General features: G+C 41.6%; 1 protein-coding gene across 2 annotated transcripts in view; it reads left to right on the top strand.

Moving 5' to 3' along the window:
- The window catches only part of epha4b (eph receptor A4b), a 96,857-nt gene extending 70,182 nt beyond the window's left edge, over window positions 1–26,675 (top strand). Inside the window, exons 9-17 of one of the 2 annotated variants that reach the window (XM_028975616.1) lie at window positions 7,467–7,534; window positions 7,799–7,924; window positions 9,086–9,271; window positions 17,077–17,138; window positions 18,342–18,551; window positions 19,937–20,086; window positions 21,375–21,568; window positions 22,619–22,756; window positions 23,490–26,675. In XM_028975616.1, the coding sequence (XP_028831449.1) occupies window positions 7,467–7,534; window positions 7,799–7,924; window positions 9,086–9,271; window positions 17,077–17,138; window positions 18,342–18,551; window positions 19,937–20,086; window positions 21,375–21,568; window positions 22,619–22,756; window positions 23,490–23,589 (1,234 nt within the window). In that variant the 3' untranslated portion in view covers window positions 23,590–26,675. The remainder of the gene's footprint in view (window positions 1–7,466; window positions 7,535–7,798; window positions 7,925–9,085; window positions 9,272–17,076; window positions 17,139–18,341; window positions 18,552–19,936; window positions 20,087–21,374; window positions 21,569–22,618; window positions 22,757–23,489) is intronic. The other variant, XM_028975617.1, reaches the window with a different exon arrangement.
- Window positions 26,676–26,898: the final 223 nt, after the last annotated feature.

Below are 26,898 nucleotides of genomic sequence, written 5' to 3' on the forward strand. Positions count from 1 at the left end.
GTGTTTAGAAAGTGTTAAGAAGCCTAGTGGGTAACACACTCGCCTATGAACCAGAACACCCAGGTATCCCTGAGCAAGAGACTTAACCCTAAGTTAAGGAGGATTGTAAGTCGTTCTGGATAAGGGTGTCCACTAAAGGCCGTAAATGTGTAAGACACACTTCATTTTAGTTTTTTAACCTAGCTTGGCTTATTTTAATTCAAAAAAATTTATCTGAATCCTGAAGAAAGTGCATAGATACTACCTGCTAATATAAACGTTAAACCCCAAGCTCATGTAATTAATACTCACACTCATATTGTGGGCTTTGGTGCAGAAAATCTTAAGTGATTAAGGCTGTATATTTAGGCCTTATTTTACACTGTTGGGCTGCACAACTGCCAAATGTATTTATCATCAGTGGAAGTCAAGAACTGTAAGTCACATTTTATTGTTCCAAGAAGCTTAGTCTACGGCCAAACCTTTCCGCTCTCTTTTCACAGTTCTCCAAATGAAAAAACAGCGACTTTGACTACCCCTGCTGGGAAACAGCAATGCTAATGCAAATTTGTTCATTTCTGCGATTGCCGGCCTCACGTCTCTCACCTATCCCCTGCCAAATTCAACCGCATCTGTGTTAGCTTGAGTGTCTCCGAAGCACTGATAGCGGCACAATAGTGATAATGACTATCCCATGCCAAATGTTGGTAAATTGGACTGGGAACAGCCCCACTCTAATGGCTAATGTGGTCCATTTTTCTCCTGTATATGACCATAGGACCATAGAATGAGGGTCATGCAAAGCTTCTGTTTTAATGACTGTAATTGTTTAATGGTTTTTTGGCTCCTTTGTAATATAATCTAGTGGCCTATCTCCTGCAATGGACCAGATGCTCCTAATGGAGGCCTTTTGGCGATGCTTATGTGTGCACAGTGTAACAGTTTTCATTATGTGGTGAATGCTGTTATGTTGCCTGAGCCACTCTGTGCCCTGAAGTGTAGCCGCTTTGTGAAGGATTGCTTAGCTGGCAAAAAGCAAGAGAACAAACAAGCCGACAAAGCAAGCGGCCTCCTGTCAGCCCTGGTTTCACACCACTTTTTACCACACTGAGTTTTATTACAGATGGGCCTGTTGCTCTTTTACACTGATTACCTGAGACAATGGCGTGTGGGCTGAAGATTATTTATATTGGCATAATACAGTGAGACTTAACTTGGCCGAACCCCATGGAAATCTTTGGTTTGGCTGTATTCGAGAGTGTAACAACTAGATCGAGAGTTTATTAAAGCCTTGTGATTTTGCAACTGCAGAAAACATGAACAGACTTTAAAATAAAATGAAAAATGAAGACATTCAAAATATGACACAAAATAAGATATATGGAAATGCACGAATTGCAAGAAATGTATGTTGCCTTGCATTTGCCGTCATAATAAAAAAGCTATATTAGTAGAATATTGTGTCTTATGTCTTTTTGTGTTTCATTGAAATTGGGCATAGTCTTATGATATGACCAGTACTTTTGTACTCATCTTGAGTTTGAGGTAGACCAAAGAGAACCCCTATTCAACACAAGATGCTATGATTATTATTATTTTAGCTTGATAAAATAAGTATGATTTTTTATTTACTATTGTTTCTTGTAGATAGACCATTAATACCCTGAGTGACCTGCCATAAAGCCCAGCCTGGATGTCTAGGTTCTCTGAGGACTCGGCTGTATTTGTATGCTGGGCAGTTTAGCAAATTGGATTTTTATTGTCGACGTGCCCTCAGCAGTGTGGTGGGTGCCACTGTCAGAGGGTCCTGTGCTAGCTAGCTTAATTAATTTGAGGTGGATTGCAGCATTGACTCAACCAGATAAAAGTGAAGATGAAGGAGACATTATCGGTAACCTCCCCTTGTGCGTCTTCAATTACCGTAATGAATAGTTTCCAAATGAAATGTTTCTGCACACCTATGAAAAGCAACTAGCCAAATTCATTTGATATCTCCATTTAATCATACCTTTTGCTTCTAATAATTACTTTAGCTGGAGTAAATCTTTTTTAAAGCAGTAAGTAGACCTTGGGCGCCCGCCAGGTCCTCTCCGCGAGGGAGCCATATCAGAGGGGAGATGAAAAATCGAAAGACAAGCGCCACATTATAGCCTATTCCATATCTGGCAGCCTTGTTTTTCACCCCGCTTGGCACCAGAAGCAACATTACTTCGATATGATAGTGTCCAGCCCTTCGGCATTTTTGCCTTCTAATTCTCCACTAACTAACGCCAGTGGCTGATTTCCATGAACTGCAGTGTGATTCTCACTGATTAAAGCCTTGAGTGGAAATGGCCATTTGTGGGGGTCTGGCAAGTAGTATGTGACAGCAGAGATGTTTAGGGATTGTCTGGGGTGGGGTGGTAGTAGCCTAGTGGGTAACACACTCGCCTATGAACCAGAAGACCCAGGTTCAAATCCCACTTACTACCATTGTGTCCCTGAGCAAGACAGTCCCCCTGGAGACACTCCCTGTAACTACTGATTGTAAGTCACTCTGGATAAGGGCGTCTGATAAATGCTGTGAATGTAAATGTAAACGGCTATAACCTATTGCTTCCCATGCTAACCAACTAAATCAGTGTGACTGAAGTGTGATGCCTGAGAAAATATGGTTTAGCTTTAGATATCAGGGCCTTTTCTCTGACTTGGTAATTGCATTAACAAAGATCTTCTCCCCATCATATTCTTCACTTCACACTTCACACTGGCTGCTATTCAATGCATTGCAAGATAGCTGTCCATCAGTTCTTATAGCTGGAGTGAAAAAAAATCGTTACACCCATATCACCCTTTCTCTTTCACGCTTATTTTCATTACTATATATATATATATATATATATATGTGTGTGTGTGTGTGTGTGTGTGTGTGTGTGTGTGTCACACTAGTAGAGATTTTGTAAATATGCATTGTGAACTTGTGTATAGCTTTTCAGAATGAATAGTTTGGCCTTGTCATGATTTGCAAGGGAAATATAAGCTAATGAAGCATAACTGCTCAGCAATACAGACTTGAAATGAGAGAGAATCTGTGGAGAATCTGTGGAAAAAATAATAGCAACAATATGTAAGAGTACTGGTGCAAATGTATAACTGGATATTCCTAACCCTGGTGTTCACTTGTTTAAGAGGTGCTTTCACTTAAAAAGGTCACTTAAAAACCTTCTATATAAGAAAATACTCCTTTTCCAAAACATCTTGTTTTTATGCAGAAAATATCTGCTTTAATACCAGATATTACTCATGCGGTGTTAAATGTGGTTTTATGTTTAGGCCACTTAACAGGTTATCCATTTATTATTATATTTATAATTTTATCTACTATAATAATATAGTGAATGCTGCTATTTTAATACAGAATATGCACATATGTTTTCCCTGCATGATGGGAAATGAAAAGTGCACATGAGCTCTTCTGCCCGTTTGTTTCTTGACTCACAGAATGCTGTTACCTCAAGGTTAAATGTTTATTACCACTTGAAAAGCTTAGGTCAGCCACATCCCATCAGAAAACCAGTGAAAACACAAGGTAATCAAAATGGGCAATTAAGCTTTATCAGCAGAAATAACGTCAACCCTACATCCTGACAAATCGGGTCTTTAAATTCAGTAATGAGGTAAATACAAGGTATAAGTTTTGCACAAGAAGTATTCCAGCATGAAACATTTCTTATTTTGAAGTTACATTTTTTTTGGTTGTGACTGATTGGGTATAAGAACCAGTGGCAGAGGAACATGTTCTTTTTTTTATGTTCTTTTAGCTATAATTCAAAGTAAGTCGCTGGCAGTTGGCAAGGACGTGTGACAGAAGAGGATCTAATGAGATAAACGTCATTCCAGCAGGGGCGGAGGGGCTTTTGGGTAGGGAGAGGGCTTGACCTATCCTTTTGTTCGCATGAGTGGCACAAAAAATGCCAGTATATCAATTTCTCCTTGTTCCAGCTCACACTCTTTTATTAATCCAATAAAAGGCTTCCTGTCATATAAAGATTATTGAATGATGCTGCTTGTTTTAGCACGTCATTTATTTGCACATCCTGGTTGTCGTGATATTTAGTCAAGGTTGTGCAGTGGTCGTGCCAGCCAGGCGCACGGTTTTATTTGGCCGTGAGCGCTGCATTATCAATATTTGAGTTAGCAATGCTTTGTCAAAGGCATTTCTCAGTCCCTTTTCAGCAAAAAGTTCTCTGTAGCTCTTTGTCTCTCTCTGACGCTGGTACTTGCGTACATCTTCTTTTGGCATTGATCCGAGATCGCTTTTTAAAGAAGTGATTCTCGGCTGGGTTCCATCCATAGATCCTGCAGTCAGGGACACCTGAGTCAGCATCTGCCATGTAGCTCACAGCTCCGGTTTCTGCCTCTTGTCTCTTCTCTTTCTCTCTTGCTGTCTCTCTCTTGCTCACATTTATTTTAATATTCTGACTATGGCACTCAGCAGGCATGCTCTTCACCTAAAGACAAAGACTCCACTGTCAGCACAATCAACCTTCACCCCAGAAAAGGTGCAGAGCTTTACATCTGATGATATGGATTTACATACAAAAGAAAGGAAGAAAGAACATCGAGGGGAAGAATAATGAGAAAAATAGATGGCTGGGTCAGGACTACAAGTGAACCTTCTTCTGTTATATGAAAAATGGGTCTCAAGTCACAGACTACTAGCTATTTGGGGGGAAAAAAGTAAATTACTATGCTAATTTAGTGTGACAGGCTCAGCCAGAGAGAGAAAGATGAGTGCCGAAGGTCTTGCAAGGAACACAAAGTACCCATTCTCAACAAACAGAGCCGTCCATCTTCAGCAAACCTACATTCCCAAAGCGGGATGCTGTTAGCTTGACTATAATGCTTCTGAACGGCGGAATACTGAACTCTTGCATGTATACATGATAATAGTGATTTGTTCATCTAGCCCCCCCCCCTTTTTTTTTTCTTCTATGTTGTATGATATTGATGGATCAGTAATGGATTGTTTCATTGCTATATGTTTTTCCATGGCTACATCTCGAAGCATTGCTGTATTTCAATTTAAATGCTGGTCATAATGGTGGAAATTTACCTGGTATCTCATTATCATGTTCAAATGGATGACTCCATACGGTGTTTTCTTATATGACACTTCATACATCAGTTTATTTGCGTCTACTTTGTGTCAGTTGCTTTTCAACAGAACAACCTTGGTGTGTTTCCTGTTGCTTGACAAAAGCATCTTGTTTTAAAACACTTTGCCATATAAATCCTGACACATTTAACTATGAGAAAAGAGTCCATTTATAATGACTATGCAAACACACACACATTCTTCCCTCACTTTGTTCAGTCTTACTTGGCTGATCTGTAAGTAAAGTGTTTGTATGTGTATGACTGCAGTGTGTGTGGATGTGTGTAAGTGCGTGTGTAGACCAGTCTGATATGACAGTATGTTCCCCTGCGTTGTCCAGCATGGGGTACTGTTATATCAGAGGTCACATGAGAACAACAGCACTCTGACCTTTATTTCCCAGCATGAATAGAGACAGGTGGATGCTCTCCACTCTCCCATGATAGTCTGGTTACACACAAACACACACACTTAGTTTGGAATTTAGAATTGTTGATTTATTATTAAATATTCTAATTTTAACAGTACATTTACAAATGAATTACTGATGAAGCTCCATTTAATCATTCAGATCTGTTTCACACACACAAATTCAGAATGCAGACCCTGTTGATGCATCACATTTATTATTAGCTTTTTTGTGATAATAAACATCATATTTACTGTTGAATACTGATGAAGCCCTTTTACCCATTGAGATCTATTACACCCAACACACACACAGCTGCTCACCCGAGAGATTTTCATCAAACTGGCCAATTAGTAGTGTTTACACAATGTCAAGCTCCGGTTTTGCACCAGCCAAACAAAATCAATGTCAAACTGGAGATGGAGCCCAACAATGTCATTCAGGTTTCATGCACCAAGAGTCGCACTTCCCAAGCCCCTGGCGGCACAGTCAACTCAGCCCTGGCCCAATCCGAGTTAGCTGGGCAAAGAGGGAGGTGGTGAAATTAACAGCCACGTGTCAATTTATTGAGACAAATATCTCCTGTGACAAGCAATGCGGATGAAAACTCTGATGTCTATAATCACAGCATCTCTGGAACCCAATTATATGAAGCCAATTATAATCAGAATGTAGTGTTGACTGATTATTATCCTTATTAATTTTTATTTTGAAATGAATTGCCAAAGAGGTGACAGTGTGTGTACTTGTAAAATAATAGACTACACGCTCTGTATTAAAAACACTCAATCTGATGTTACCTGGACATAAAGAGGCATTGTTACAATAGAGGTTACGAACAGTTTCTAATTTATTAACACCAGTAGATTACCATTACAGTTACAAGGCTCTTTTGGGGAAGGGACATGCAACTGCCATTGTTGGCATTATGAATGGTTACTATAGATTTCTTTCCAGGATTCTATAACTGGTTTGTCTCAGCCTTTATGTCTCTTCACTTAATAAACTCAAGGCTTCCCTGGGCTTTTTAAAACACCTATCAATGAGAGCCTCTGTAAACTAATTATCAGGATTCTGCCGTGTAGCAGAGCTGGAGCAGCAAGGCCCGGTGAGAGCAAAGTAGATATATCGGTATTTTCAAATGCAGCTATAATCCCTGGGAGACCTCCTTATGGGAGTCAGGCTCATTGGTTATGCCTTTCATAAATGTTTGTCAAACAAACATTCACATGCTCACGATATTTTGAAGACATTTTGGGATCGAACATGGAATGTCTGACTTTTACAGAAACATCTTCAGAGTGAAATTTTAAAAAGGTGATGAACCAGATGAAACCAGTTGGTTTAGCTGGTGTGATCATTGCGGAAAAAAAAACCCCCAAAAAAACTATAAACCGATAAAAGACAGCTGGTCAAAGTTGCTGATAAAAGTCTTAGTCAATATGAACAGTGTGAAAATGTACCTATCTAACTATTCCACAAACTTGTTGTTAGTAGACCAACTCATTTTATGTGGAATACCAATGTACTGATGTAAATTCAAATGCCATACTATGATTAGCCTAATAGTGGATAGTTTAAAAGATTTGTATGTATCTTTTAGTATAGTTATAGGATTATTAGTTCTACATTTATGTAAATGTACATTTAGGTATTTTATTCATGTCCGTGCTGTGTAACGTTTGGAAATAACTTTTTTTTTTCTACACACACTAAAAAATCAACACAATGTGAAGGTGATTGCATACATTATAGGAATTTTGTCTAAAATTTCTTCCACAGTCATATCTCAAGGCATAAAATTGGAGGAAATGAACTGACATTGGTTTATTATTCGTGGTTTTATTTTGGTTTGGCTAATGACATGCGCCTGTGTGTGTGTGTGTGTGTGTGTGTGTGTGTCCTGTTTGTTTATGTTTTGTTTTGTTTTTCTTTACACAGACACTGTGGTTACATCAAAGCCAAGCAAGACCCAGATGAAGAGAAAATGCAGTTCCAGCATGGACGAGGTACAGCTGCCCATCACAGCCGGCTACCGCACGGCCCAGTGGCTTCTTCACACACCGCCATGTATAATTTCAGCGGTCCGCTAGCCATGACCGCATTAGTTAGTGAGATGTGGGTAATCACACTATTACACATTGTTGGTAATGGTTCTGCACTGAGGAGATAAAGACTTCTTATGCATGCATCCGTGACCCTGTTACGTGCATATTAAAACAGAGGACCTTCATCCCCCCAACCACCCTCCATCCCCATCCCGCCCCCTGCAGTCAAACTTCCAGGCAGCCGAACCTACATTCATCCTCACACGTACGAAGACCCAAATCAAGCCGTCCGAGACTTTGCTAAGGAGATTGATGCGTCCTGCATTCGTATTGAGAGGGTGATCGGTGCAGGTCAGTAAACTGTTCACCTCATTCTCCTCATAATATACAAACTTTAACTCTTTCATGCGCTTTTAAATAATTTCTGAGACTCTGTTCGTAATGTCTAAATTATTATACTTTTTTTAGCAAAGCTCTTCTGTAATTAAGGGCTATTTTAAAAAGAATAAAGTGTTTATTTTAGCTCTAGCACCAGAGTGTTTCACCAGAGTGTGTACAGTACTTTTTCATATTTGAGTGTATGGGCACAGAAGACGCTTTCTGTCTCTGTAACATGTAAGAAACACTCCTGTAGCCCTGACCTCATAGGTTAAAGCAGACTTGCATCTTATATTTGGAGATCCTCTATTTGCAGAAAACAGTAAAGACTTTTGTAGATGTGAAGCACCACTTTTATGTAACTTGGGTCACATACACTTCAGAAAAGCATACCAAGCAAGTACAGAGCACAGTAGATTCAAAACAGCAATTATTGCTAAAGGAGGATCGTAAGTACATTTGTAAGGAACCATATTTAAATGTGTGCATATGCTGCAAAAAAATTAAGAAATAATTAGAAATACTAAATGCACTAGTCGGCAGCAACACATTATTTATCTAAAAAGGCTTTATCATGTCACTTCTTTAGCTTGAAAATGTGATGGGAGGCTTTATTTCGAAAGAATTGCTGAAAACGATGATTAAAATTTGTGATGCATGTTGATGAATCTTATACATAAGATGGTGGTAGTAGCCTAGTGGGTAACACACTTGCCTATGAACCAGAAGACCCGGGTTCGAATCCCACTTACTACCATTGTGTCCCTGAGCAAGACACTTAACCCTAAGTTGCTCCAGGGAGACTGTCCCTGTAACTACTGATTGTAAGTCGCTCTGGATAAGGGCGTCTGATAAATGCTGTAAATGTAAATTTCACATCCATTGATTTGCACTTAGACTGTCTGTTGTTACATTACACTTCAAAAACCAGTCAGTCAATTTTTTTTTACATTTTTCTACTGTTTTCTTACAGTATGTCAATTATTTTAATTTAATGGTTGAGGTATATATATAATATCAGTTTATAATATACTTTAGTGAAATTAAACAATAGCGAAAGTAGTTTTCACTTTTACCCAACTTGTCATAGTCCCTTACATGCTGATTCTCAAACCGAATTGTCGTCACCCACAGGTGAGTTTGGCGAGGTCTGCAGTGGCCGCCTCAAGCTGCCCAGCAAGAGGGAGATCTATGTTGCCATCAAGAGTCTAAAAGCAGGCTACTCTGAGAAGCAGAGACGTGACTTCCTGAGCGAGGCCAGTATCATGGGCCAGTTCGACCACCCCAACATCATCCGCCTGGAGGGTGTAGTGACCAGATGTGAGTTGACTGACATCTGTCATGTTTGTTCACAGCATCTTAAGAGCAGCTCCGCTTTTGTGAAAATAAGTGATGTGATTGTCACATGTTATACACAGCAGCACAGCACATGGTGCACACAGTGAAATTTATCCCATCACCCTGAGTGAGCAGTGGGCAGCCATGACAGGCGCCCGGGGTGCATTGTGTGGGGACGGTGCTTTGCTTAGTGGCACCTCAGTGGCACCTTGGCGGATCGGGATTCGAACCGGCAACCTCCTGATTACGGGGCCGCTTCCTTAACCGCTAGGCCACCACTACCCCGTTTGGTCCTTGTACACTAACCCAGTGTATGATTTGTATAATTGTGTGTGTCTTATGTCATTAAATGTGCTGTTCAGAATAGAATGAAACTTTACTTGCTGCAATATAACACAAACATATGATCTCACACAGAGATCAAGCGGGCGCTTTCCTATTAGAGGTGATCAGGCAGGGACGTGGATCTGATAGCAGCCAGCTGCATCTGGTGGGGAGCTACAGGCTTGTTTGCTTTACCTGATTGGATTTGTTGAACACTGAGAGCCAAGCACAAGCCAACAAAGGAGAGGTTGAGCAGCGTAAAGGCAAGGCACTCTAACAAACGCACCGCAGCAGAAAAAATAAAGAGAGACAAGCCTAAGATTAGATTGCAGTCACAAATACATGTCAGTGGCTTGCTGTGTCTATTGTTCAGTTTTTAATTTTCTGTAATCTTCCGACTGTCTGTTTTTGCGAATTTTTTTGTGTTGACACGCTTATCTGTTCAGCTCTCTCAAACCTGTCGACAGATTGAAGGTCAGGTAGCCCTTAAATAAGGAAATGAGACTGCACAGCAGAGAAGCAATAAAGAAAATATCTTTCTTTTACTGGATATGCAACAGCATGATTGTTGGGCATTGAGCAGAAGGCTCAACGTGACTTCTACCTTTATTTACCATGTGACCAAAGAAATATGCAAATTTAAGACCCAATGAATATGAATTATTTAAGCAGTTAATTGCTTATGTTTTTGCAGTCATTAATATTCAACAGCATGCATATTAACTGCATGGAGGTCCCTTAGCGTTTCTTCTCTCTGTCTCTCTCTCTCTCACTCTCCAGCTCCCATTCACTTTTGTATATGAAATGCAAATCCTGACCTTTCATTCTCAATGGTTTATACGGTTTGTAGAAGTATTAAATCAAGTGACTTTTCATTCCAGAAAGGCAGATGCTGTCTAATTGCGTCTCTTACAGTAGTAACTGTGCAATTTAATGGGCTATGCAAATATCTGGGGCTTGCTGAGCAACACTTGGTTTGGAGTTTTGTTTATTTTATTTTTACTCCAAGTAGAACAATAGGTGGAATGGGGAGAATAATGCTTTCCAATTGGGGCTGAACGGAACAGGGCAGAACCAGCATACTTTTTGGGTTGCAGACAGTCTGGCACATCCCTGGATGCAACAGGCTTGAAGGTTCAAGGCTTTCTCTGCATGGATGAGGAAGCGAGAGGAGGTGGCATGTGTGGAAGGGAGATGAATAGAGCTACGGCTACGTTGATGCCAGAGGGGAAGTCGGCGAATGCACCCACATGTTTTCAACCCTTAATGAGCAATTTAGCAATTTCATCCATCAATGACCAAGATAGCCCCCAAGGCTGGGGTGAAAGGTGGCGACAGGCCTGAGTAACACTCCCAGCCTGAGGCGATGTAAATTCAGCTCGACAGAGTTTATGCAGCGTTCTAATCGGAGCACGTCCAGGCGACCTTCGAGCCAGCCTGGGGCAGCCATGATGAGACGGACCCAGCTGGAACTGGGGGTGCCATGATGAGATCCTCTTGTTAAATGTATAATCTCAGGTGTTATGCAGCACTTGAGGATCAGTGTTAAATTCTAAAGTGAGTGTGTTTTTGCAAATTTAAGTGGGCACGTGTCTTCTGTCATTGCCTGCTACTCTGCCTGGCTCCAATCAACGACCTGTCATTAGAATATTATTTAAAGCATCTCCCCGCCGTTGATTGTTGACATTGTTATGCAGATTAGGGCCAATGTAGAATGAAAAGTACAGGAACAGCTCTTTTAGTTGCTATTTAGTTGCTATCTTGGTGAACAGTGAGGACATGTGAAACACTTTCCTCAAATCTCTATCTCCATCATCTTCCTTTTGTGAGACCTAAGAATTGGCTAATCTGGTAACATTCAATTTGCCAAAACATATCATATTCACAGATCTAAGACCTCACACTCCAGGCAAGTGCTTCATTTTCTTCCAACACAGGAATTTCTATTTCCAGAAACAGGTAATTATCACTGTGACCCACACTCTGTCTGAAGAACAATGCAAGTTTTAAAACTAAGCCACTCTTAAACTGTGAACATCAGCTGCCGAGTCTCCATCCAACCCCCATCCAGCCCTAGCCACCATCTGCATGAATAGTGATTTTGTGCTAAGTACACTGTGCATCATTTGTTAAAAAGCCATTAAAGGAATCAATAGGCCACTGAAGTTAAATGACGTGCCTCCTTTTGTTCTCCAGTTTATTGTTGAATAAGAAAGAGCAGAACCGAGGCGCAGGGTCAGGTCGTGGACCTGTTTAATATTGCCTTAATCTTGAAGCCTGTTGTGCCTCTTTAAATTCGTCCTCTTGTCCGGGAGGACAATGTTAGGTGAGAATGAGTTTGTTTTTGTATTCAGGGCAGCTCTTATAGAAGATCGAAAGTACCTTTAGCCAAGTGCTTTAACACCTGGTGTAAAAATGAATAGCCTATCTGCAGCAAAGTTTAGCCCTCCATTAACAATCCAAAATTACAAAAGGGGGGAATTAAAAAAACAGTGCTTCCTAAAAAGGAAAAGGATAAAAATCCTGAGTGAGAATTAAAACACGTTCAACACATGTGGTCTTTATGGGAAGCCATCAGACATCAGAAGACAGTAAAAATTTACAGAGTTGTGTTGTAATAAAACCAGAACATAGAGGCATTTGTACACCTGATTAACCCAAAACAAAACCTTTTGTCATTGGAGGACATTGCTATGGACAGTTCTTCTCACTGAAACAACTAAGGCCATCATAATGATGTTGTACTTTGTGACAATTTTCATTTCTTTTAAGAATAAAAAATCAACAGAGAGACTGGCAGACTAACTTGATTCTGAGAGAATAATTTGGTGACTTCAAATTGCCTTTTTTTTCTGCCAATTTTTGGTTGATTTTGCTTGAAATTATTCCAGTGAAGTATTGGAAGGCTGGTTACACTACATGCAAATCTATTTAGGCATAAAACTGAAAAGTAAAAGTGAAGTAATTGTCACTGTGATACACTGCCGCAACACTGCAGCACAATGAAATTTAACTTTACTCATGGGTTTAATGTCCTCTACATTAAATGTCCTCTACATTAAATCCATCATCCTTGGTGAGCAGTGGGCAGCCACAAAAGGCACACAGGGAGCAGTGTGTGGTGCTTTGCTCTGTGGCATCCCAGTGGCACCTTGGCGGCTCAAGATTCGAACAGGCAACCTTCTGATTAAAGGTTTGTTTCCTTACCCGCTAGGCCACTGCCACAACTGCCCCTGAAACTCATTCAAGGAACAGGTAAAAATAAAAACGGTTAGATTGTTTTCTTCTATAACCTATGCTGTTGTGGCCTAGCGGTTAAGGAAGCGGCCCCATAATCAGAAGGTTGCCGGTTCGTATCCCGATCCGCCAAGGTCCCACTGAGCAAAGCACCGTCCCCACACACTGCTCCGCCTTTCATGGCTGCCCACTGCTCACTAAGGGTGATGGTGAAAAACAGAGGACACATTTCATTGTGTGCATCATGTACTGTGCTGTGTAAGACAATCACTTCACGTCCAATGTTTTTCCATTTAAAAGTGAAGCAGACACTTTGTACTTGTGAGAAGAATTTATTTTGTTGCATCGTTTGCATCACATTATTGCATCAACCCTGTTATCCAGTGGCTCCAATTACCAATGGAGCTGTGTCGTAAAATCACTGCTAATGATTCTAGGTCAGCAGAGGATAGACACTCAACACCATAATGGAAAACTAACAGTGAATTAGCAGCTTTCAGTATGTGTGTATAAGGCATATAAATGCTTATGTAACATAACCTATTGTACCAACACCGTCTTATAAAATACATTCTGTATGTTAGATTGCTAAAGATTGATATTGGCCAAATTTGGAGTAGAATAAATAATTTATTGGTCAGAAGCCAATGAAGGGTCACAAAACAAAAGAAAGGTCACTTATTACTGTGAATAAGGAGAATGCATCTGGATTAGAAACAAAATGTTTAAGATTAAGACCAACACCAATCAACTCAGATGCGCCAGTCAAAAGTTTGAACACACCTAGTCGTTTATGGGTCTTGCGTTTTTTTTAAGAATTGAAGAGAAAGGACTATGCAGTAAGTTATGTAATTATTGTATCTTCTGAGCACTATGCTCTGCGGCAACGTAGCGATCCAGTGGTAATGATAGAGTACAGAAGTTTGCAACAGGGCTGAAGGCAAACGGAGAGCGTCCAGCGACCCCGCATGACTAACACGCTGTTGATGTCCACGCAGCACTGATGACTGAAATTTCATCGCTCCAGCTGATCTGCTCCCGGCGTGTTGAGCACTAGGGCCGACTGACACATGATTCATTTCCTCCTAAAGCAGGGCATACAGCAAGCCCATGTTATGTTCAAAGCACCGTCATTTCACACATCGCTGTCCTCTGCGGAGAGAGAGCCAACTCGACCGAGAGGTCCTCAGGGGCCTGAAGCGCTGATGTGGCTGCGGCCTGTTTACCAGCCATGTGACAAAGCTGTAGGGCACAGTCAATGAGCTCTTTTGTGTGGATACTTGTCGGGGGAAAGCGAGAGGGAGAGCGTGTGGTTTTTGCGGTGACCTTTTGTACCGTGTCAGGCTAATTTGCCATGTCAGATGTCCAGATGATGGCTTTTGATAGCGTTTGAATTGGGGAGTAATGAAAAACCTCCCCTCTAGACATCCGAGATGAACGTGAGGCGTGTTTTTCCACAGAATTCACTTCAAGGGTCTGAAAGCATGAAAGTCAATTACTGGATAAAAAAGTAATATATATTGCTCTCTCTCTGTCTCTCTCTCTCACTCTCACACACACACACACACACACAAGTATATTGTTGTTGCTCAAGGTAGTTTAGATACTTTTTCACAAGCCAGGACCCTGATCTGTGACCACGTCTGGTCCATCTGTTCAGTAACCACTAAAACAGTTTTTGCCATCTAACAGCACCTAGAGGCTTGTAGCTTGGCTACAGGTCTAGAGGTCTGGATGATTGGCCGTTTGAGGGGGGTGTTTGGGCCTGCATGTGATCCAGTGACGGGACCACCCTGCGGGACAGGATCAATGCCTGAGGCCCTTTTTCATCCATCTCAGTGAAGGAGCAGACCTGCAACCACAGTGATATCAGACGGCCCTTGTCCCCCTGCAGCGAGTCTGCCGCCCACGCCGTCCCCTCTGACAGCCACATTAGTCTGAGGCAGAAAAGTAAAAGGGAATTGGATTTCTCTCCTCCCCCTGCTCCCTCTCTCCATCCCACTCTCTATTTCTCCCTCCCACTTTTCGGAAGATCGGTGGGGATTAAGAAAAGTGTCAGGAGGAATAGGGAGTTTACGGAGAGCATTCATCACGTTGAGATAGTGATTTAATTTTGGCTGATGTACAACCAGACGTCTACAATGTCACAAACACACGCACACACGCACACATGCACACAGACACACATCTCTTCCATCGCCCTCTTGTGCACAAACACTTCCCCAGTATTACGAGGGGAGAGATGGAGCAAATGGTCTCAGTTTATCACAGCTGACAAGACATGTGTTTACACCTGGTAGGCTGCAGGACAGGGGCTTCTGGGTAAAATGGAGTCATTGTATTCTAGCTCTGGAAAAGGAATAGGAGAATTGACACACACATATGTTACACATGTGCCTATAGGATGAAATAGATCTGTGGTCTGACATCTTGTTTCCGATATTGAGGAATATGGGCATCAGTATATAATGCATTATCCATGTAAAATAAAAGACACATAACCACATATGTGCACAAACACACACTCAACCACACAAAACACTGTTTCTACATAAAATGGAGGTTTTGATTCCATGAAAAAATTGCAATGTCTTGTGTAATTTCCTTGTTCAGTAAATTGTATATTTGTTGCTACTTTGCTTCATTTGCTACATTGCATTGGATGTGTTTTAAATGCCCCGAATGATGTGACATAAGCAAACACTCTCTTAAAGCACATATTGTACTAAAAAAATTCTGCATTCTGCAAAACCACAACAACATAAGCCCATTCATCAGTGCTGATAGTGGACCACTGTTAACTAGATATAAGGTAAGTGTGGCTCCATTCTCCACCAAGCAGGGACATTGTGATTGGTAGTGGGATGCAGTGGGTTGGTGTTTCTAATAAGATGGTCACATGCTCACACACACACACACACACACACACACACACAAACACTGCTTCATCTCCCTTTCTTCTGATCTTTTCTGTTCGAGCTGTGAGATAGACAAGCCTATTAGTGCTTAATTAGTAGACAGGGTTGTCAGTTCCCCTGTGTGAACAAAATAATTAGGAGGTACAGAATGCATGTGAAAGTGTGTGTGTGTGTGTGTGTGTGTGTGTGTGTGTGTGTGTGTGTGTGTTAGAGAGAGAGTTTTGTGATTGCCCGTATGCTAGTGTCTGTTTCATTCACTGTGTGAGGGGTGTGTAAATGTGTGTTGCTGTGTAAATTGACTCGTGCACCTCATGTTTGCCTCCTCCCTCCTGCTGCCTCGACTTTATTTCCCTTGTGTGTCGTCTGCCACAACGTAGGATGCAGTCATGCTAAGGACTCATTTTAGCTACAGACAAACAAACAAGGCAGTCAAACTTGGCCTTTTGATAACTTTTTTGTGAAATTTCACCTTTTGATAACCTCCTGTGTCATCATTGCATTCATAAAAATCATCCATGCATGTGTGGATGACCAGAACTCTTATTAATTTTATCAACCAGCTACAAGTGGGATGTGTGTGTTAGCAGCAGTGCTTGTGGAGTGGCATACACGGCGTCGTTTGACAGACACTCTGTTTTCTCGGCTCAGCGCTGTTTGGCATTGCCCTCGTCATTTGTTACACAAACCGGGTGCCCTGTGGGACGCCACACCGCGTTCACATTACACATTCGCTGCAGCTCCGCCATCAATCATCAGTCCTAAGCGAGCCTGCCACCAACATGCAGGTGCATCACAAACAAACCCCACTCTCTGAATGCCCCCCAGGCCTAATCCTCAACGTGCCCTGTACAACCTGGTTCCCATAATGCTACAGTGTTTTGGGAGATGAGCCACTGTCATTCTGAATGACTGGGAGGAAATTGAAAAATAAGGTAGTATTTAGGAGGATGTATGTCATTCTAACTAAGACAATCAATAATCAATCAATATTTCTTAGGATTTAAAGGGTTAAATTAAAAAGCTCTTCCATCCAGACATAGTGTGCCATGAATTTTACAATGACCAAATCTTTTTGGAATCACCTGAAATACCACCTCATACAAGCATACAAACATTAATGTAATATAGGGCAGTTTTTTGAGACATGTTTCCATTAGGCACATTTTCTTATCACAATTTCATTTTGTGCACTTTGAAGGTTAATGGAAACTGGACTGTTATGGCCGCGTATAAATCTTTGCATTTCTGCTTTCTCTCTCTATTTGTTTTTTAACAAAATTATTACTACTTCTCTTTTTCTATCTGCAGGCAAGCCAGTGATGATTATTACGGAGTATATGGAGAACGGTTCTTTGGATACCTTCCTAAAGGTGTGTATGTTTTTTTTTTTTATTTTCCTAAAAGAACTCAATTCCAGCCACTGCTGAGCAGAGTTAGTCTGATCACGCTGCTTCTAGAAGCCCTATTCATGGCTAATGGGCTCAAGGAAATTGCCGGCTGTGTGAATGAATACAGTGCTACTCTGGCTAAGCCTATTAATGCTGGGAAATTAAACACAAACTATCTGTCTGAAAAGAGACGGAGTGGATACACACACACTCGTCTGAGCTAAAGGGGAACATTTCACTCCATTGTGTGAGGTGTTACAAAACCCCAAAACCAGAGCAGGGGACGGAGGTTGCATAAATTCAGAGGATTTATTCCCTGTCTTCCCTCATTGCCGTTGCTTCTTGGAGCCGCTCCTCAATTTATTACCTCTTCTGTCACAAATCACGCCCATAACTTTATTACAGCACAGCAGACACGCTTTCTTTAAGTGCAAGTCTTTTATTTTTTTAATTGCCTGTACTTTGGGATGAAATGAAAATGAAAACTCAGAGAGAGAGCGAGGCTGTTCTGAAATTTTTCCGATCTCTCTGCTGAGTCTATAATGAATGCTATAAATATTCCCTTTAGCCCACATAAAAAGCTAATATAATTACGGGATCAGTTTTATGGCTAATAGCTCATAGCCCCGTCCGCTCAGGGTACATGTGTTTAATTAGGACACAGATCAATTTAGCATCACTTGCTAGCCCAAAAACAAAGCATTTTTCTTCCCTTTCTCGCCTTCTTACTGTAAGTAGCGGGCGGGATGTGGGAGGGGTGGTGTGGCGAGACAGGCCCGGGGAGATTGATAACAGGGGTCTGCCGGTTGATCGGGTGGGTGATCAATCAGCCAGCTGCATTTCACAAAACAAGACATAATTAACTTTTCCTTCTACGAGCGGCATGATATAGCGGTGCATGTTTCTGATGGATATTGCTTTGAAAGACCAGAGCATGAGGGATTCAATGGATTAGGTTACAGTGCAGATACAGGAGCACTGAAAACAGTTTAATTGCTTGTCGCTCTGATCGGTGCAATAGAGAAAGTTTTGGAAACAGATGGGTTCTCCGGTGAGTTCTGAAAGTCTCTGTGTGAAAAGAACTTGTTAAAGCATCGATTTCCTGTATATTTCCTGTACATTGTCATATTCACCTTACCCATAAAAGTATTTGTGGGTCAACACTCATACTGTTCCCTCTGGCAGAAACACGACGGGCAGTTCACCATTATCCAGCTGGTCGGGATGCTGCGTGGCATCGCGTCAGGGATGAAGTACCTCTCAGACATGAACTACGTTCACCGGGACCTGGCAGCAAGAAATATCCTGGTGAACAGCAACCTTGTGTGCAAGGTGTCAGACTTCGGCCTCTCCAGGGTCCTAGAGGACGACCCTGAAGCTGCTTACACCACTCGGGTGAGTCACACTTCCTCTGGTTCAGTGGTCTGTCTGTTGTTGAGCCTGTGAAGGAGAACACTTTTTGGATGTTAATGTTGAGTTGTGAGCATGAATACAACACAACACTCAGGCACCCATGTGTATGTGTGTGTATTATGAGTAAGTTGTCCAACCGCTCCAGGGTCAGTGTCCTTCTCCTCACAGCATGTGTTAACCGCATTCCCGTCCGAGAAGAAGGCCACCCCGCTGGCCGTCAGGTTCCCCAGACCTTGAGCATGTCATTATCCCACCTGCCCCCCTGAGGTTGGGGGCTCGCTGTTCTGCCTGTCTGTGTCAGCACGGTCAGCTGTGCTGAGCGCCATATCAGCAGGAGAACCAATTACCACACCACTGTAACTGTGATGCTTCTGCCCATCTGTGTATTTGTGTTTGAGTGTGTATCCTTGCTCTTATACTTTTATCAGGACCAAGTGTCCTCAAAATGATAAGGACATGAAATGAACACATGAAAACAGTTTTTTTGTAGCCCTTAAATCAATGTCTTTGCTAATAATGCATCAATATGTCTTCAGGATTTACATAATATAATCAATTAGGAAAATGACTGGTTATCTGTGCCGGGGAGAACCTCCCAATCTGGCAAGCCGAGCCCAAGGTCCTGTCTTTTCCTGTCCTCCTGCATTCTCCTTTGTTTCCATTGCTTATAGTACAACTTACCACTCCACTTACTGTGCGGTTAGCAAACATCTCTGCCATCTCTGTTATAGTCATCTGAGACCACATCCACTGAGATGCACTACTAAACCAAACATACAGGTAGATTATTAGTGCGTTTATTCAAGATATGTGATTGGTGAAGTGGAAAATTACCCCATACACACTGTCATGTATAGCATGTCAAAAATTTCCTCAATGAACTCAAAATTACCCTCATGAACATTTTGGTGATGTGGATGCTTTACAGCCTATATTTGAACGTTTGAATCATGCGATTGAAGTTTTCCACCAGAAGAATTCAGTCGTCCTCAGCTCGATTATGGGTTGTTTGTCTTTAATGTAATATAATTTAATAATTGTACAGATTGTCTGTGGGAACACTTTTAAGTGATTTCAGCCCTTGGGCCAAGCTTTGGCTCTTTGGCACTCATGTCACGATTGTCTATATAGAGTAGCAGCAGTTTGCCTTTTGTTTGACTTTGTCGAGATTATTCACCAAGGACTGCAGTGTTTCAAAAGTAAAGACTGTCGCTGCTATAAGGGGAAGAAAGCTCCTGGCTCTTTTGATCCCAAATCTGCCTATGAAGTACAAAGAAGTGAGATACTTCCAGAGAGAGAGAGACAGGGAAAGAGAAAAAAGGGAATATGAAGAACATCCAGTAGTGTTTTGTTTATTTGTTCTACAGGGAGGAAAAATCCCGATTCGATGGACAGCCCCAGAGGCTATCGCCTACAGGAAGTTCACTTCAGCTAGCGATGTGTGGAGCTATGGGATTGTCATGTGGGAGGTCATCTCTTATGGAGAACGTCCGTACTGGGAGATGTCCAATCAAGATGTAAGTCTGATATACTGATGTAAGACATTTCTGCTTTTCATTTTTTTTTCTGCCTTTCTTTTTTGCCTCCGTTAACAGGTAATGCAAGTTACTGTCTGTCTCTCTGCAATAATATGTCATCAGCTAGATGTGGTGTTCCCTGATCCTTCATGACTGCTGCCTCTTAACCAAGTTTAGCCTTTTTGGTCACAGTCAAGAAAATGTCACTCACACAGATGTCAACAGGGTCAGCGCTGTAAAAACACGCGCATTCCACAGACAAAGAGCCCTTCAGAAAAACCTCCTCTGTACCAATACTCTGATATAATGCTCCCAGACACTCACAGTGCACAAGCCCCTTCCCATTACTGCTCCACAATGATAATTCCATTCTCCTGGACATTTCTGCGTCTTTTCACTACTTAAGGAGAAGTCAGCGTGACACAAAAAATAGAGCCAGCATAGCGGCTCAGGCTGCCGAAGAGCTTGGTGTGGAGCTTCACTGCTCACCCAAAAGGCAAAAGTTAAGTTAGGGATGGTAGTAGCCTAGTGGGTAACACACTTGCCTATGAACCAGAAGACTACAGAGTCACAGGTTCAAATCCCACTTACTACCATTGTGTCTCTGAGCAAGACACTTAACCCTAAGTTGCTCCAGGGGGACTGTCCCTGTAACTACTGATTGTAAGTCGCTCTGGATAAGGGCGTCTGATAAATGCCATAAATGTAAATGTAAATAAGATATTTAAAAAATTAAAAAAAAATTTAAAAAATTAAAAAAAAAAAGATATTTAAAAAAGAATGTATTGATCCCACACTGTTACAAATTTACTTGTTACAACCCAATAGAAAAAAGTATTTCAATAGAAGAAAAACCTCAAATAAAATAGAATTTGAGGCACCGTCATCTGCCTCTGAGACTGTGCTGGAAATGATTCAATTTTGTGGCCAGAGAGATTGTTACACATAACATGCTCATATATAACATGTAGTGGTCTGTAAACAATTTACCTGCTTTTCTTTTAATTTCTTTTTTTATGTTGAGAATGCATAATAAATTACTGTATGTATTTGCAAGAGGAATGCTGCAATTATTCTTAATTAATACTCTATATCAATTTAGATGTAATACCCTTGTGGGACCGCTTTTCAAATATAGATAAATGTGTATGTGTATTTAGATTTATCAGATTCCCTTTTACAATCAGAGGCTACAGGGACAGTCTCCCTGGAGTTAGGTGTCTTGATCAAACATGTGACTTAATAGTAGGCTACTACTACCTGTATTTCTCCCTTCTCCTCCCCTCAGGTAATAAAGGCCATAGATGAAGGCTACAGGCTCCCTGCCCCCATGGACTGCCCCCTGGTTCTCCACCAGCTTATGCTGGACTGCTGGGAGAAAGGCCGCAGTGAGAGGCCCAAGTTTGGCCAGATCGTCAACACCCTGGACAAACTGATCCGGAACCCCAGTATCCTGAAGGAGCTGGCCAACTGCTCGATGTGGTGAGGAACCCACGCCAGCCAAGGCCTGAGGTTTTTGGCTGTTCAGCCCCTGCGATAGTAAAGTTTTTTTTGTCTTCTGTAGTTTATCACCAAATGTATTTGGCTGACGGTTTTGGAATGCAATGAACACTGAGAAACCTTCCAGTGTTTTTTTTTTTAACTCCTATGGTCCAATCTTAATACCCTTGCAGGACTAGTAAAAAGACTCACCAGCATGGTTACAGTTTTTGTATGGGGAAAGCTCAGAAGACTAAAAAGGAGCCCTCTTAACTCCACAATCTTTTCTTAAGAACCAGAGAAATGGTAAAGAAACACAAAGTCTTAATAATCAGGCATATTTTCCACCTGGTGGAGAATGATTAGGTTAAATGTTTGGTTCTGGTTTAGTATTCAGTCAGTCTTTAGAATAACATTTGGGAAAACAATTTGGGCAGTGGTGGCCTAGCGGGTAAGGAAACAGACCTGTAATTGCCACTGAGCAAAGCGCCGTCCCCACACACTGCTCCCCGGGAGCCTGTCATGGCCGCCCACTGCTCACCAAGGTATTGGGTTAAAAGCAGACGTTTTGTTGTGTGAACCGTGAAATCTTCCACACTGTTTCACAATGACAATCACTTCACTTTCACTTTCACTTTAGTTGGGAACTCTAGCTGACATTGGCTGCAACTGACTGCTGAGTGCATGTTGAAGGAAGGGAGGATGGGCAGATTATCTGAATTAAAGACACATCATTTTACTGGCCACGTACTTATCTCGATAAATGAAAATTGCGTGCAAACACAAATATACACTTAAGTATTAAGGTGATGCTTGTACATAAACCAAATCAGCCACATGTGTAGGTCCACCTCACGCTGAGGGTTCTACAAACAGGACCATCAACTTGGATTGTTGCTCATGGTCCATTGTAGACCCTTTTGGTTGGTGGACAGCATAGCCACTCTGACAACTCTGTAACTATTAAGCTTTGTTTGCACAGGGATACAAGCATACAGGCTCATTCCACTTGATGGAATTAAATTTAGATTTTCTTCTTCTCTATTATGACAGGGAGGACCCCACCACCCCAGAGTTCAGTGTTGGTACAGTGGAGGAATGGTTAGATGCCATCAAGATGGGCCAGTACAAGGAGAACTTTGCCAGTGCAGGCTATGTGACCTTAGACTCCATCCTGTACATCAGCGTCAGGTGAGTGCATTGGGGTGGCAATGCCTATTTCAAACTACACCATTTTACGACCCATAGTCAACATATAGGTGTGTTTGGATACAGGGTACACGTCTGTACGGTGTACAAATGCTCCTTTTAGTGAGTCGGCAGAATTTTTCCCCACTCACTGTTCAGTGGCTTGAGCCACATGCTGTGTAATTTGCTTCATGACAGTGAGGCGCTGAGCCAGACCACCACAGGGCTGCCGGGGATTATGGGAAATGGTCACAGTGTTGGGAGACTTGATTTGTTCCATTTCTGTGGCACAGAATGGCCCCACGCCTGTCCATTTCTCTTAGGTGGGCTGTAAGCAGGATGGGCGATGCCCTGGGCTCATCACATTAAAATCAGCTACACAGTTCACAGTTCAAGTCACAGTTCAGATCACACAGTGACATCCACATCAGTCTTTTTTTTTTTTTTTTTAAATATGTATTTAGGTCCAAATATTGCTACCTAAGTGTACCTATGTAGGTAGCAATATTTCTGTGTGTTACCTACACAGAATTCAATATCAGTAGTTTGTGTGTTTGATTTTTGGTAAATTGATTGAGGATTTACGCCCCTTTTTGGGCAGTTATTAAAATTAATTGCTTCTCACCTAGGACCATTAAGTCAGTTCAATTCATGTTTAATGAGGAGTTTACTAGCTATTTGTGTGTAAATTGAGAAACGTGTTTGTGTGTTCCTCACAATTTTCTTTGTTCTGCAGTGAGTTGGTTAAGATGGGGGTGACTCTAGTTGGACATCAGAAGAAGATTCTCTCCAGCGTGCAGGGTCTGCAGGCACGAGGGACCCACGTCCACGTATAACCTTCTCCATCAAAAAGAGAGAAGGAGAGCACGAGAGAGACTGAGCGAGAAAGAAAGACAAAGGGACAGGTGGGCGAAAGAGGAAAACTCCTGACGCTTCACCTTCACCGTCCGTTCCATTCTGGATATTTGTGTTTAAATGGGTACACTACAGCTTCAGCTCATACACAACAAGCCATGGCTGCTGCATCCGAGAACCAGAGAGACTGATCTACATTAGGTCACCACCAGGGCATCTTAAAGACTTTACACGGTTAAAATGTAGAACTGTGAAACAGCTAGAACCACTGCTTTGAGGGAAAAATAATTGTTTTGCTCATAATTGTTTTTTTTTAATCTGTATCAGAAGACATGAAATTTATTCGAAGAGACACAGCTAGGTGCCAACACTTCTTTAGAAAATGGACACTTACATCCAGCAACTGGCGACTCTCGGTGCCGTAAGCTAACCACGCTTGTGTTAGGACCACATTTATTTTGCTCTCACAATAGTGGGCCGGTTATTAGCTGCACCGTCCTCCGCTAATGTACTGGGCACCGTGTGGGCGGGCTGCGTGCGAGTGCGACTAATGCTTCCTTTGGTATTATGTGACTGTGAATAGAGTTTTTATATGGGTAGATAAGGACTGAAAATCCCAGCCTCAGCTCGCTATTGTGTAAGCAGCCATTGCTTCTGTAAGGACGTGCACAAACAATTACACACACAGACACACACACACAGAGTCACTCACACGCAGACTTCACCCCTGCACCTAGTAAAGTTGGAAGAGTGGAATTTTCAGCCAGAAAAATAATACTGAAGTGGATGGTCTCAGAAGCTGCTGCACTAACAACCTGATGCCTCAGTGTCATAGGCAGGGTTCTCCTGTGCTACCGCTAGTAGAACTAGTAGTTCTGCAAAGTGAAGATCATCTTTAGCCAATGGCTTTTTAGCTACTCGTCACCAAGGCTTTTAGGTTAAAAATATGGGAAAGAAGAAACACAAAGGAAACACCTCACCTTTTCCCTACTATCTTATCTTAATATTATGCTGTTTCTGCATAGTCTATAGAATGTCGATTACAGAGATTAAAGGGTCTGATCAAAATGCTGGATAGCAGTCGTCACTTTCCCTGCAACATTGTGTAAGGGAACATCCGTAAATGTACAGGGTTCTTTCACATGCATGGAGATGTATGGAAATGTAATACAATATTTGGACATTCTGTAGTCAAAATGCTGACAGAAATCTGTGAAGTTCAAGTGAGTCTTTGGAAAAGAACCCTGTACTAACAAAACAGACTACATTGCACGGCTGTCGTCTTCCCATCTTCCCTCACAGAGTCAGTTACCTGTGTGCTGAACGAAGAGATTTTCATCTTCTGCTTCATTTTCACTGTGCATTTATCAGTTGTTTTTGTTTGTTTGTTTTTTTACTTGGAAACACAGCGTATGAGATTGTAAATAGTGTAAATATGTACAGTGTTGACCTGACACTCTAGAATGTTTGTTATGATGTTCTTTTATTTAGACCGAAGAGAAATTGAAGGACATACGGAAAATTATGTGGATGCTAAAATGTAGTTTTTTTTTTGTTTGTTTTTTTTTTTTTGTTTGTTTCCTTGAGATCAGACAAACAGGATCAGCGTGGGTTGCGTGGGACCGCTGATCAGAAGAATGTAGTAGGGGGAAGCAGGCTTTGTGGCTGAAGGGCGACGGTAACAGAGGTTGTCACTCCAAGTGGTGGGCGTTCAGTAGCTGCTTGATATTTAGATGCCTTATTGACTGTGCTCTCTTTGTTTTTCTCTCTTGATATAGAGGCAGTATTATGAACTATGATGTATATAGTATTTATCAGCTTTTCTTCTTAATGGCACTGTTAAGCGCTCCCACTCGACCGAGTTTAACGGATCCAGTCAGCATTTCCTTTTTGCGCCGTTGAAGGTCCCGTTTGAGGCGGGACGTCCTCCATGTCAACACCAGCACTTAGAGCGCGAACGCAGGCCAAGAGACCATGGCTCTCCACTCAATCTGTCCACGTTCATGATGCAGTGGCATGAGAGAGACTCAAGACAGCAAGGCTACAGTGCAGTGATTGCACCATGCTGACAGTTGTGTGCCATTTCCCTGTTCCTTGCATTGCTGCTTTATGTTGTGTTCCTAGAAGTAGCCGAGGAAGATGGCCTCCCCATGTCACATCAACTAAAAGACGTCTTGTGAGATTTTTTTTGACCAGTAGAAAAAAAGCAAGTCCTTCAGCCCTGTTTTGTGAATGTCAGTGCAAATGATGCACACGTATTAAAAAATGTCTAATTAGTGACTAATTGGTGTCAGACACAGTTTGATCGTTAGGCTTCATTGTGATTTTAAAATCATTCCAATCACCGTAAAACAACATTAGTCTTTCTTATCTTTATAATATGAGGCAACAGAACTGTGCATTAAATTTTTAAGGAATACGAGAGTCTGTCCTCTTTCTTTTTGCATTCCTGATGCACCTCACCCAGGAGATCAGCATTTCTTTATTACCTGATATCAGGTGTGATGGGACAAGAACTTTGCATCTCACTAAATGCAGAGCACACAAATTTGGTGTGGCAAGCAGGTGTTCATATGTAGGGACAGCTCTTATGAGACACATGAATAAATAAATATCAAATTGCATTTTCCTTCCTTTCAAACTTTGAAAATGTGTTTCCATGGATACTTCATTGATGTTATGATTGGGACAAAGCTTTCTTCTCCTTGCATGATTCCTAGATCAACCTGAACTGAATTCGGTCGGCCTTTTTAATTCCAGTGAGGGAGCTCATCCACCATATTGAACGTGAGGTTTGAGGAACATGAGGCTCTGTCATCTTCTTAAAACCCCAAGAAGTCAGATTTGTGTCCCATTGCTGTCCCATTAGCCTGTCGGCCTTTTTCTGCTCTTGTCATTGGCTGATTGTATGTGAGAAGACCTCCCAGTTCTTTTGTAAGCTGTGCCCATGTCTTTTCTCATTTCCAGTTTCTATAAGCTTGTTGAGGAAAATAAAAAAAAGAGTATGTATGCATTTTGATGCTCTTCATGTTGCTGTAATAAATATGCTAATATTTTTAATTTCTCACCTGAAAGTGTGGCGTCTCATTTCTGTTTTCAAGATTAAATCTATATACTTTATTCAGTTTCAGATGAGAGATATATATATATAATCTAGAAATAATAAAAAAAAGTTCTATGGATATAAAAGTTTTATGGAGAGTGTCCTTTGTCAAGGGGACTCTGATAAACAGCTGTTTATCCAACATTCTTCCAACATTTTTTTTCCCCTTTCTAATCTTGAACCCAGC

The sequence above is a fragment of the Denticeps clupeoides genome, chromosome 4, assembly GCF_900700375.1.
Source record: "Denticeps clupeoides chromosome 4, fDenClu1.1, whole genome shotgun sequence".
NCBI lineage: Eukaryota > Metazoa > Chordata > Actinopteri > Clupeiformes > Denticipitidae > Denticeps > Denticeps clupeoides.